The 13599-nt window shown below is 36.8% G+C and overlaps 1 protein-coding gene across 7 annotated transcripts in view; it reads left to right on the top strand.

Moving 5' to 3' along the window:
• Positions 1–13599, top strand: part of NUP58 (nucleoporin 58) — a 38315-nt gene that overhangs the window by 2885 nt on the left and 21831 nt on the right. For 3 of the 7 annotated variants that reach the window (XM_049823026.1, XM_049823025.1, XM_049823022.1), the window contains exons 2-10: positions 1997–2136; positions 3422–3460; positions 4926–5078; positions 6119–6253; positions 6989–7099; positions 9976–10000; positions 10451–10516; positions 11304–11478; positions 12845–12924. In XM_049823026.1, the coding sequence (XP_049678983.1) occupies positions 1997–2136; positions 3422–3460; positions 4926–5078; positions 6119–6253; positions 6989–7099; positions 9976–10000; positions 10451–10516; positions 11304–11478; positions 12845–12924 (924 nt within the window). The remainder of the gene's footprint in view (positions 1–1996; positions 2137–3421; positions 3461–4925; positions 5079–6118; positions 6254–6988; positions 7100–9975; positions 10001–10450; positions 10517–11303; positions 11479–12844; positions 12925–13599) is intronic. The other 4 variants (XM_049823028.1, XM_049823024.1, XM_049823027.1 and 1 more) reach the window with 4 other exon arrangements.

Here is a 13599-nt window from a genome sequence, read left to right as displayed (position 1 = left end):
TTATATTCTAGTGGCCCAAAGCCTATGTGATATGTCAGCCTACCTAATTCCTGCATTGCACCAATATCCATTCAGGCACTTAATGCTCTTTCTTTTTGTCAATCGATGTTCTCTGTAGTATGCTTTAGCCAGGTGTGATGCTTTGCTCTAGTTCTAAAATTAGAGTTAAGACCTGACTTCAGTGACCTGAGCTCCTCTTGCTTCCATCTGTGGGGAGTAGATAGTCCTTCTCGCATAGGCTTTCCCCCCTTGGTGAGAATACTGCCATTGCTTTATTTCTACACTTTGGTTTCTTTCTATATTAAAAACCAAAATGTCACTTTGTTTTACTTGGGGTTTGGGGGGGGTTTGTCCTATTGTGCTGAATTGCATATTTTGTACCTTACCTTTCTTCTACTGGAATGCTGAAACAAGAAAAGATTTTGCAGAAGAGTCATCTTTGTACTGGGAAAAGATGAGAAACACAAACTCTTGACTAGTGAGAGAAGCACCATGTTGTATGTTTAAGTTTACAAGCAGTTAGGTCATGGTGGTGTAGTTTGGTATGTTGAAATTTTGGGAGTAAAAAAAGCTGAAATGCTTTGGCTCCTGTGGAGTTGGACAATTAGTGGGCCTGTGTCCTTCTAAACTTCTTGGCCACTCTGCTTCCTGAATTACTTCTTTAAAAATAACTCACACCTAGATTTTTGAACTTGCAACCACATTTTGCTGGGCTTGCCGCTATCATTTTTGTAGATATTTTGAAAACTTTTAATGTAAAAGCTACTTATAGCCTTTTTTCTTTCTTTTTTCTTTAAGGATTTAGTTTTGTGTTTCATTTGCTATGCCTAGGACATGGCATCATACAAAAAGAGAGGAGGTGAGGGAACAATGAGAGAATACTGAACACTTAAATCATATGATACTTCTTGACGACTGTTAACTCTGAAGTCTAAATTGCATTTTGTTTCAGTGCTACTGTTGTGCTTATGCAAAATGTTGTTTAAGTTAGAGAAAATTTACCTAGTTTCTAAAAAGGCTCACAAATGGGAGCAGGAAGTTACTACAAATAAATATTCACCTGATCTTTTGTCAGTTTAAGAACAAAGTTTTTAAAATTGTAGACTCATCTGGGTGCTAGTACCTGTATTTTCATTGGTTAGAGATAATCATGATTATTGTATTCCCCTGTGTTTTGTACAGTAACTTAATGCTTTCTTTGTAAAATGCAAAGTTTGTTCTCTATTTATCATGAAACTTCTAAAATGTGTAGATGCCCAAAATAAACAAAAGGCTTAATTTTACTGGTGGTGACTGACTGATCCCTGATTTTCTCCTTCCTTTGTCTTCCCTTTCATCTGTGAAAACAGCTGTGGAAGTTTATTTCTGTAACTTTCTGACAAGTATAAAAGAAAATAAGGTAGGCGTGGGTCCTCTGTGGTTTGCACTTGTGGGGAAGGTTAGAAAATGAATTCATGCATCAGTGTGCTTTGGTGGTAAGATAGGGCAAAGTTGTGCTGTTGATGTCATCTCTGCTTATCACTTTAAATTGAAATAAAGTAACATTGGTTAAGGCTTCTGGTCAGAGTTACCTAGCTGGGCTTGTAACCTGCTTTGAAAAGATGTTGCAAGTTTGTTGTCATCTTCCTACTGCCTATAGCATTTATTCTCCTGTTTCGGTATTCAGGGGCAATAATTAGGCAGAACTAATGAGGTGTTCTAACAGAAAAAAGTTCAAATTTCCCACTGGTCTGGCAAGATGTATCAGCTCAGCAAGGAGTTAAATGCTGGAGTTGGTGTCAGGGAAGCAGTGGGAGTTATGGAGCTGTAGAAGGAAAGAGGGAGATGGGCTTCCTCTTTCTCTTTGGTGGTAGTGAGCTTGGACTTAGTCTTGTCCAGCTGCGTTGTGTGTGGTTTGGGAAAATGAATGATGGCATGGGAATTAAACAAATAAGGGGTGGTGGAGGATTTTTTATTTTGAAAAATAATTATTGCTAATAGTCTTGTTTTGTAATAGCTCTACAGGAGGACTTAATTTTGGAACTCTGGGCTCTTCCACTGCTACAGCAACTACATCAGCTCCTTCAGTGGGCTTTGGGAGTGGACTTTTTGGATCAAAATCAACAACTGGCTTTACACTAGGAGGCACCAGTACAGGTAGAAAAAATGCTTGTACAGCAGAAATTTGAATCAACAGTGAAGAGATATATGTACACAAAATCTGGTTCATCATAACATGCTTACTTTTTTTTTTTACAGTAGTTCTGTAGCTTGGAATATTACTTACCTAGTTTTGTAAAAAGGCTTCATTGAATGGTTTAAAAGCCATTCATTGAGAATTAGGCAGTACCAATGCTGCAGAAACACAAATGCAGTTACCAGAAAACTGTGCCTCTGTGTAAATTGTTCCATAATTTGAATGCTGATGTTTTCTAGAAATCTAACTCTTCATCTAGGATGCTCAAAATTATGATTTAAGACTGAGGTATATTTTGATCTGACAAATATTTAAAAACCTTGTGAGATTAAGTGTTTGTAATGTGGTGTTTGTAATCCTGCAGTAGTAAACATTTCTGATTTTGTTGTTTGCGGGGTTTTTTCAAACATTAGCAATATGCATGAAGAAATTTATTAATATTTTCTTAGGTCTCTGATTCAGCCTATGAACATATTCTTATAGGAATATTGGAATGCAAAAGAATAAAACTTTCTGACTGGAGGTATTTTTTTTCAGCCATCAGTGTACACTTGTATGAGTAGATGGGGAAGGTTCTAAGAACCAATCTACTAGAAATAAATTCAACAGCGGACTGAAAGCCTTTATTACTGTGTTTGGCTACATTGGGGTAATTTTCTTTTAGCTCTTAATGATTCTTTTGATCTTCTAAACAGATGTTTTTTAAAATATGAAATGGCATAGCACTGTGTTCAAAACAATCTCTTCAAGTTACCAGTGGGGCAGAAACCCTAAACCAAGACACAGGATTGTACAAAGTTTTTGGACTCTATAATCCTCTTCATTATACTGTAAATCTACTGGTTTATATGCTAATGTTATGTACTGCCACGTGGCTAAAAAAAAATACTTGATAGAATGACTAGTTTCCATATTTTTGTTTACCTTCATTTGTTTGAAATTTCAAACAATTTGCTGTACTGATGCGTTAACATCAGCCTCACTGTTAGCAGATTCTTATGAAGAAAAATGATGGGTTTTGATGTCAGTTATGCTTTGATTTGTGCTGTTGGTGCTTACAAATACTGTTTTCTATGTTAGTGTTGTTTTGCTTTCTACATACTACAGAAAAAGCTTGTATAATAGTCTACATGTTGTCTCAATGTTGCTTTACTTCAGTGTTTTGTTTCATGTTTTTACTATTATAACTGCTCTGTGGTCTGCAATTACTATTCTTACTCTGTTTGTTTGTTTTCATTCTTAAAGCAGGAACAGCATCAACTATTGCTACAGGACTGACACTGGGTAAGGACCTCATTTGGATTTTAATGTTACACAGGCAAAAAAACCCCACAGATAGATTATTGTAATGTAGTTAGTGGTCATATGTGAGCTTTTTCCCCTGTTACTAATTGCAGTCTGCTTTGCAGCCCAGATGCTAAGGCTGCAAACCAGAGTGGAGCCCTGCAGTTCTGGGCACTGTTACTTGTTGTTAAAGGATTATTCCGTTCCCATACAACAGTGACAGTGGTCATAGTGAAAAGTTAGACTTTGTATTTATGTCTCCCTAATGAGTTTCATCCTTCAGCAGAGAGGAGGTGGAATACGTTACCAAAGAGTTCTTCATATGGAATTTCTTGTTCTAATGAACTTTGTGTGAATGGGTCTGTTTGGTAATTGCCTCTTTTAGAAGAATAAAGAGGCTTGAACAGGGAATGGATGTTGGGAATGTTTTACTTCTGTTTCTCTGATGCATCTTTAGTTACTATTTTTCAGCTGTCATTAGAAATATGGGAATATGTGGGTAGTTGTGGGGTTTGGTTTTTTCTTTTTAAACACCAGCAACTGATATCTGAGGAGAAACATGAGCTAGATTATCAGAAATGTTGGGGATGGGGGTGGTGCTACAAGACAAACTGCAGTCCAAGAACTTTGGAAGCCATACTGTGAATAGATAGGAAAAAATAGTGTTAGATAAAGAAGAAAATGAAATGGGCAGGGGAAGGGAGGAGCAGCAGCTAACCCAGAACAGATTGTGTGATGCATAATCACACGTGGCAGTCGGTACTATGCAGTTGAACATTAATTCTTTTAAATAGCTGAATGAAATTGTCATCCAAAACAGAGAGACAGCAGTTACTGAGAATACCAAGTATGTGTTTCTTATGCATGCTATTTTGGTTTGTGTACATATATGCACATTCCTCCTTTACTTTGAAACGTGGATTCTAGAATGTAAAATGTATTCTTACCATGAAAACAGCAGGAAGTGAAAGCTTTATTTGCTTTACTTTGAAAGTGTTCAAAAGGAAAGTTTGAGGGAGTAACATTTCAACATACTTGTTTACAAATTGAAAGGACATGGTGCATTCATTTTGGTATGCACATCCAATTGAGAATTTTTAGTCTATATTTTAGGCAGTATTGTTTATAGCTCCATTTGCCAATATTTGGTTCATCTATTGGATGCTCTTGGTGGAAGCCTTTTTTTTTTTTACAGTTTTTTTGGATTACCACTAGATATAATTGCCAGTCCATGATTAAAGCTCGTTGAATCACTAGGAATTCTGGAGTGAAAATGCCTGTGGAATTAATGTAATTGAAATTTATCAGAAGGTGCTATGGGGATATTTTACTTGATGCAAATGATCTTGCATGCCATGGTGCTCATGATGGTTAAATGGGAGTAGTTCAGAAAAGAAGGTGAATTGAGCATTCGTTCTCAAACAGAATGTTCTAAGAGTGATCATTGTTTTTGGGTTTCTTTTAGGCACGCCTGCCACCACATCAGCAGCTACCACAGGCTTTAGTTTAGGTTTCAACAAACCTGCAGGTTCGGCCACGCCATTTGCTTTACCTGTTACTTCTACCTCAGCAGGTGGCCTATCGTTATCCTCTGCTCTTACATCAACTCCTGCAGCAGGTAGGAAAATGTTTAGGGGTTTTGTTTAGCTTTTTTTTCCTAAACAATAGAACTTTATGTAAAACAGTTCTACAGTCTATATTTTTCCAGTATTTACATAATTTTGTGTTAGTTCAATAAGAAGGTTCATTGGACTTCTAGTTCTAAATTTGGGTACCCTAATACAGATAGATCTATGGGCAGTATACCAGGTGATACAGGCAGTGTATAATCTAAGTCTTTGGAAGTGTAGTGAGAGCTGATTTGTCATGTAAAGTCATTATTTTTGTTACTGTTAACCCCACTGAAGGTTGAAAGCTTCCTACCTGCGCAGATGAAAGGTTTGGAAAATGTCTACCTTCTGGAGATGGCCTGAAATGGTTTAACTAGTAGTGAAAACAAGGTCTTTTCCAGTGTAGTTCTCATACTGGCACACTGCCATCATATTTAACTCAGCTAAACTGCACCATGCATGATGATAATTAACACTGGAGTTCATTTCTCTTAACCTTAGGAGTCTGCATTTGAGCTGAGCTATCTGTGCCCTCTGTGCTCTGTCCTGTTATGCCTATGGTCTTTCTCTACTCAGTTCTTCCCTATCCTACCAAAAGCTGGGATGCTTACTTCTAGAAGGCGGCTCAAACTACCAAGGAAATGTTATTGTATCATCTGTCTTGTATGAAATATTTTGATTTTTACCCTAAAGCATTAACATTTCAGCATTCTAATATATAAAGTCAGTGGCACTTGTTAGATCCTTTATGCTGTAAAATAAATTCTTTGCCAGGTTCTGGATTCTCTAATGTTCTGTGGGACTCAAAAATTCTGTATAGTTGCAGGTAAATATGGACTAATCAGGATTTGATATTGTAGAACAAAATAACATATAATTCAAAAGTCTCTATGGCTTTTTTTGGAAAATCTGCAGGAAATAAAAACAACAGTTGAGTTTATTATCCAGTTATGATAAAGATGCTGTTCAAACCTTTCAGTTCTTTCAGACTGTCTATGGATGTGTTTGAGTGCAGTGCCTGCATGAAGCTGGTTTGCTTTCTCTGCAGGAACTACTGGCTTTACGTTAAATTTGGGTGGCACGACTGCACCAACTACAACTGCTTCCACAGGCCTTTCCTTAGGAGGAGCCTTAGCAGGTTTAGGAGGTTCACTCTTCCAGAACACAAGTACAGCAGCAACAGGTGAAAGTTATTTTAATTTTTTCTTCCTGTCTCAAAACATTGAAATTTAGTGTGTGATTGTATAAATTCATAATGTAAGATTTACTTTATATAAAATCTTAACACTGTGAAAGTGTAATTTTTAACAGTGTTATAGTTAAGAATAGTGTTGCTATCCATGGGCAATAAAATGAAATCTGAAATCATTGGCTTTTTTCTCATTCGCTTGTACTTAACACTTTTGTAAAATGAGAACTTTGTCATTGCCATAATTGCCTCAAGGAAGTTGATCATAAATGGGAGAGGGCAATGATATATAAGTGTCTCCTTTAACTGTGGAGAAGTTTGGAGCTCCTTATTTTGGTGGGTTTTGGTCTGAATAATATCTTTAAATGTTAGTATTGTCATTTTGTGGCTTGTCTGTCTTTTCAGCTCTAGAGGAAAAATTTGTGCTGTGTTGTAGTCTTGGTAACACTGCTCTTAAACTCTAAATGAAACAGATACTTAAGAGGCTAATGATAAGTTAGCTATCAAATTAGCTACCTAGTAATGTCAAGAAATTACATAACACTTGCATACAGTTGTGTGAAACTTCATGCAATCTGTTTTCTTCTCTGTTTATTTTGCATATTTTTTTAATCCAAATGTAGTAAATGGACACTGAAACTGCAAACAAGATTATCTGTGCTTTTAGTTTAAAATAAGTTTTAATTATCAGCATTTTAAGTGCAGAAATTCTTTTTGGGTTTCTTGTAGGACTTGGACAGAATGCTTTGAGTTTGACTCTGGGGACAACTGCAGCTCCTTCAACTACTGCCAATGAAGGTCTTGGTGGCATTGATTTTAGTAGTTCTTCAGACAAAAAGAGTAAGTTTGTCTTAAAACATTTGTAATTTTTTTATTGAGAAAATTATCAGAGCACTACAGCAAAGACACTATTTCATCATGTGGAATTAAAGCTGACAACTTTAACTTTTTTTGGTTTTTCCCCTCCCCTCTTTCAAGGCATTTCAGTTAATTTCATTCTTGGATATTGTGCTTGTATAGAAGAACAAGGTTTTGGTTGCAAATGCAATGGAATGTAAATTTATTTAAAATAAGTATAAGCCAATATCATACTTGAGAACCAGGATCAAAACCCTTTAGCCTTTTGGGAGTGAAGACCCATAGGGTTGTCTGGTGAAAAACCATGGCAGATTTCTGAACAGCTGTATGTCAAATAGCCAGTAGAGGGGGGAGTAGAGCTATGTTTAAGTAATGCATTGCAAATATGAGAAGTACTCTTTTGAAACCAGCTTTCTCCAACTGTAATGGATCTTAAATTTGGTTTGTTTTTTCTAAAGGCTGCACAATAAAAATGTCCTATTTTTAGCTGTTATTCTGCAGAGCTGTATTTCTGGTGGTGCATAGTTCTATCTGATACACTGTGTCAGGTCGTTAAAACCAGTTATAAAAACTTTACCTCTGTTGTAGCTTTGAAGTACTTCAGTAAGGGAATATTGAGCATTGATATATGGACACTTATTAATTTGTCTTGCTTTTATACTTTCAGAGTAAGCTTAACTAAAGCTGATTCTAAAATGTGCATTTCCTCTGGGAAATCAATACTTTTAATCTCTTGATTCCATTCAGGAACCAAATTTTAAATTAGGTATACCAATAGCTAAAAGAGAAGGAAATATAGAAACTGTGAAACCATCTTTACAGACTAACACAAGTTGTGTAGACATACTTCATACTTGTAGAAGAGATAGCATATTGACTGTCCAGACAAGTGCTCTGCATGATGTTGATTTTTCTTTTAGTTTATTACTGAAACTGGAGTAATGAAATGGCTCAAATTCCTAGGTTCTTATGGGATTGCCATTACTATAATATTAGGATATCACAACACTTCTATAATATACAAGTATCTTAAAATGAGGACCAGAGAACCACAGATTCAAAATCTACTTCAGTCTGACATCTCAGCATTGTTTTGCCCAGCTGTTAGGGTGGAAACTTCATGAGTACCTGAATTCCCTATATGTTGCATAGTGGAACTGTGTGAGTTGAACTATTGCTGTCAGGATGATAAGCAGAGAGACCCCTTAGCTAAGCAGTGGGAAATGTTGAAGGAGACTGGGTTTTGAGGCTTGTTCCACCCACCCCACCCACCCCCCCAATTTAGGTTTTAATTTAGGAGTGTTTCCTGTAATGCATAGTGCTGGTTTAAGCAGCCCTGACAAATATCCCTACCTGTGTGCTGCTACTCAATTCTGTCAGTACAATTGTTTGTACTACTATATGAGGAACTGAGTTAAGGTTTGAGGGTGGTGGTTTTATGGTTTTGAGGTTTTTATTTCTTTTTGTTCCTGAAGAAAAGGGAGGAGGAGATGTGGCTACCAAAGAAAAGTGCCCTAGGAATCTCAGGACAGATAGGGACTAGCACCTGTGTTCTCTCTTCTGGAATTGGTTATAAAAGCTTTTCCTTCTGGAGACTGACTGTCTACAGCTGCAGGAAAAAAAGCTGTTCTTATAACTATTTTCCTCATGTATTACTAAAAAGAGTATAAAAAAAAATATGTAAAAACTGGAGCACTCACTTGCCCAGAAAGTAGCAAAATCTGATTTCGATTGTGTATCTTTTACTTTGTAAGTATTGTTCTGATGTACAGCAAAAAAAAAAAAAGAAAAGTGACCAGAGAGAGAAAGCAATGTATACTTAGTTTTCTGCCTAATCTTTAGGTTATCAGCAGAGAAAGGAGTCCTAAATTCTGGGGTTTATAATTTTTTTTTTCTCCCCGATTTTGTGTAGATTCCCCCCCCTTAGCAAAAGGCATAGGGAATGGTGAGACTCCATGCTCTCTAATGTACTGGGTGACAGAGTCTGCAGAAAACTTAAGCAGATGTTGCTCCTAAAAGTAGTAGCTTTTCCTGGCAGGAGCATTGGCTTGTGCAGCTTAAAATGTTTGTGGCGCTAGCATTAGCTGCGTAGCTACTTTCTGCCTTGATGGCACTGAGAGGGAAGTGAGAATGTGAACTGCATCCAGCTGAAGATGATGAAGCCTGCTGCTTGGGCTTTCTGAGTAGGTGTTATTTCTAGCAGACTGCTAAGGCATGGGATGCAATTACCGCCCCTGGCCATGACTAGAAATAGTCATGTCCTGTGTTGTGCACAATATTGTTTTCAGCTCCATTCTGTTACTCAGAGGCATTTGGCATCTTGATCTACAGATGTGTAGTTCAGAGCATGTAGGTGGTAGGTAAGCAGTAACATCTTCAATTCTGTAAAACCTCACTCATTACAGGACTTGCTGCAATAGCAGAATTCTCAGGGAAGTCCAATGGGCAAACCTTCGTTACCTTTGTATTTGAGAGGAGACTGCTATTGCTGAATTTAAACACCTGCATGTTTTGTGAGTGCAGGTTTAAGTGAGTTGTGGTTGCACAAGCTGGAATAGATTTCTTATGCAACTGCAGTTGTTTATGCATTTGTAGTGACTTGTATAGTGACACAAGATGTTTTGCATTACTCTATGTGCCAGGAAATAAGCACCTCAACTGTTGAACCATTGGTCTTGAAAAGATATTTATCTGTTAAGGAGGAGTAAATTAAAACCTTTCTTTTGTGGCTAGCCTGGTCTGTTCCTATTATCAAGAGAAATCAAGCAGGTTCTAGTCATTAGTTCTTCCCTAAAATCTCATTAAGGTTGTTTTGTTCTTCAAAGCTTTATTTCTGACCTACAGTTTTTATTTTCTAGGTGACAAAGCAGGAACAAGACCAGAGTAAGTGTCAGATTTTCTTTGCATTTCATGTCTTATTAGAAAACAGCTAAACTAAATGTAGTGGCTTTTCTACTACTTCGATCTTGAAAAAGGCATAAATGTAAATAACCAACTTTTGTAATATGGCCAGTTTAGTAATGGTGGTTCATAATTTGACCATTGCAATTTTCCCATCAAATGCAATACCTACACCTTATCTGGCATCTGCTATGGACTGATCATGTGGTCTGAAAAGTAGTTTCTGCAAATCTGTACAATGCTTACACTGCTGGCTTGGACCCTGGCATAGTATCTGTGCACATTAATCCAAATCATTCCTAGTTGCAGCATACATGCAATGGGTGCAAAACTGTGTAATCAGTCACTTGAATGTTTTCATGATATTTACTAGTCATGCAAAAATGTTTGGCAGTATTAAAGCACCATCTAAACATGTGTTGTCTCTTGTAGAGATAGCAAAGCACTGAAGGATGAAAATCTACCTCCAGTAATCTGTCAAGATGTAGAAAATCTACAGTAAGTAGTGGTTTTTTTATTTATGATAGTTGATTAGCTAAAGTATTGTATGCTGTCAATGCTCTATGACAAAAACACCCTACTGCAGGCTGCATGCAGTATAACTCAGTGGCCTGAGGCCTTTCTGTAGGTTAACCTTGGGAACAGAGTGGACAGACAGTTCTAGTAGCTGAAGTCTTAGGCTGTTCTTTTTCAGCCTCGCTTTTCCGTGCATTTACACAAATGGGCATGCCCAACAAATATGCTCTTAAAATCTGATCCATCTCTCCCTGGGTGTATTAAGCCTGTTGTACATGCATGGTAAGTATTGAACCTTATGTCCATATTGCATGTGCACTGTGGATCTTGTATAGAATAGAGAGGACTACAAAAGAGCCTTTCCTCAGGAAGGAGGTGGGTTGTAGACTAGTCAAAGAGACTGCATGTCACTATTTATGAGTTCAAAGTAGTAATCACTTTTACATAGATGCTATGTATTATTATTATCATATATATAAAATAATTGATATATATCTTAGTTTGTCAGGGTTCAGCATAAAATGCTTGAACACTTGCTATTGAAGTTTAGGGGAGCTTGGGGTTGTTTGTTTGTTTTTACAGTACTAGCATGCTAGGAGTTAAGATAATACTATGCTATACAGTAATTTTACTGTTCAGTACTTGATTTTTGGAAAAATTAATTTAATAGCTATTGAAATAACGTGACTGAGAGGTAAACACTTGGGTGCTTCAGATTCAATATATTATGTTTCTTTCTTCCCCACCCCTTTCTTTTTCCCTTCCCCAGGAAATTTGTGAAAGAACAAAAACAAGTTCAGGAAGAAATTAGTAGAATGTCCTCTAAAGCAATGCTTAAAGTACAAGAAGACATTAAAGCTTTGAAACAACTTCTGTCTGTAGTTGCCAGTGGATTACAGAGAAACACTCTTAATATTGACAAGCTGAAAGTAGAAACTGCACAGGTATAATTGAATATAAATTTTGTTATGTAGAGTTTGTATGTTGATTATTTCATATAGGATAACTAACCTTCTTTATCAGTCAAGTTAACACCTGTCCAAACTAAAAGTTGTATACAAAATGAAACACTGAATCCCTTCTCATGTATTTGAAGTTACTGGGGGAGACTGAAATCTGTGATGTCAGTATTTTCGGATAAGTACAACAGCAATAAAATTACTTTTATTTGGGAACGCACTCCTACGTAGTGCAGGCATCAGAAGGGAATGTGTGCTTGCTTTAGTTCAGTTTTAGTTATATATTCAGCTGCTAGTGAAGACATATTTGTAACAACATGCTGGACTCTGGAGCAGCAGAAATGCAAGTATGTTTTCTTCTGATGACTTTAAAAAAAAAAAAACAAAAACAAAAACAAACAAACAAAAAAAAAAAACAAAACACACTCTGTAACGTTTCAGGGACCAAAATATCTTAACTAGCACTACTACTGATTTAGTGAACTTGAATCACAACTCTGTCCACCAGTCTGCATCTTAACTGTGCAACCAGTTTGAGCTCAAGTTTTGATGCAAGTACTTTTCAAGTTAAGTTTTGTACCACTTTATATTTCACCTAGGATGTCAAGGCTGCTTGCTCTATAAATAAGTGTATTTTATTCTAAAGTAAATATCTTGATGTTTTTTCTGTATCCTGTGATACCAAAAGGAAATACTCTGTAGTTGTGCCTTGCCAGCAGTTTTCTGTGAAAACAAAAACTTGTTACTGATATTCTCATATTTCTGCAAATGATGCAGTTGAGAACAATTGCAAAATGAGGCACTGAGAAATTATTAATGGTGGAGTTATTAGAAAGTATTAAACAGAAGTATGTGCTGTAATTATCATGCATAAAAAGATCATTTCCATAGAAAGAGAGGCATTTTTTTGAACTAGTTAATCTTTTTTTTTAAAAGGCGAAATAACCCTTTTTGTTCTATTTCTTCTCTTTTAGGTGTGTTACTTCCTTGCACTTGACTGTTGCTTTTTTCCCCCCCTAGTCTTCAATCGTAACAGGATTTCTGAAGTACAGTACAAATTAGATCTTACCTCTGACAGTTCAGTGCAGTATTTTCGCAACTTCTGAGAGCTGTGTGCTTTCAGTATGTGTTGTTGTTTGTCCCTCCCCAAACTTCTGCTGGTATTTGCAGTTATCCCAGGCGGTCTATTCTGGCAGTCTATTCTCTGAAGAATTTCTGGTCAGATTCTATGATGGTGTTAAGTATATGAAGAAAGTATTTTATGTGAACGAACCGTAGAGTTGTAGCTGTTTTTCTTTTTGAATGCTTCATACAGAACCTTATCTTTTATTAATTTTCCCTATTTATTTAGGAGCTAAAGAATGCAGAAATAGCTTTACGAACACAGAAAACTCCTCCTGGTCTCCAGCATGAAAATACAGCCCCAGCAGAGTGAGTTACTGTTATTCATAAAAAATAGTCAATAATATGACTTGGAGAAGAGAAGACTCCAGGGAGACCTTACTGCAGCCTTTCAGTACTTAAAAGGGGCTTATAAGGAAGATGGGGAGAAACTTTTTAGTAGGGCCTGTAGCAATAGGACAAGGGATAATGATTTTAAACTGAAAGAGAGTAGATTCAGGCTAGATATAAGGAAGAAATCTTTTCCGATGAGGGTGGTGAAACACTGGAACAAGTTGCCCAGAGGCGTAGATGCCCCATCCCTGGTAACATTAAAGATCAGGTTGGATGGGGCTCTGAGCAGCTTGATCTAGTTAAAGATGTCTCTGCTTATTGCGGGGCGGGGGGGGGGGGGGGGAGGAGGGGGTGGACTAGATGACCTTAAATGTTCCTTCCAACGCAAACTATTTTATGATTCTATGAACTTCATAACATGAATTTTTTTCTGCTTCTTGTAGTATTTGTACTGAATGCTTCATAGAATCAGTGTTTTATTTCTACACTTAATTTATCTTTATCTCATGGACAGGAGAAATACAGTCTTTACTCTCCACAAGTAGAGGGACATCAAGAATGTCATAGAACATAACTGTTGCAATTAATTAAATGAAAATTGGGAGCTAATACAGATGAGATTAAAAAAATAGGGGCAGACTAGTGAAGTTT

The sequence above is a fragment of the Accipiter gentilis genome, chromosome 19, assembly GCF_929443795.1.
Source record: "Accipiter gentilis chromosome 19, bAccGen1.1, whole genome shotgun sequence".
Lineage (NCBI taxonomy): Eukaryota > Metazoa > Chordata > Aves > Accipitriformes > Accipitridae > Astur > Astur gentilis.
The sequence above is the reverse complement of the archived record's forward strand: the minus strand, read 5'-3'. Positions and strand labels throughout refer to the sequence as shown.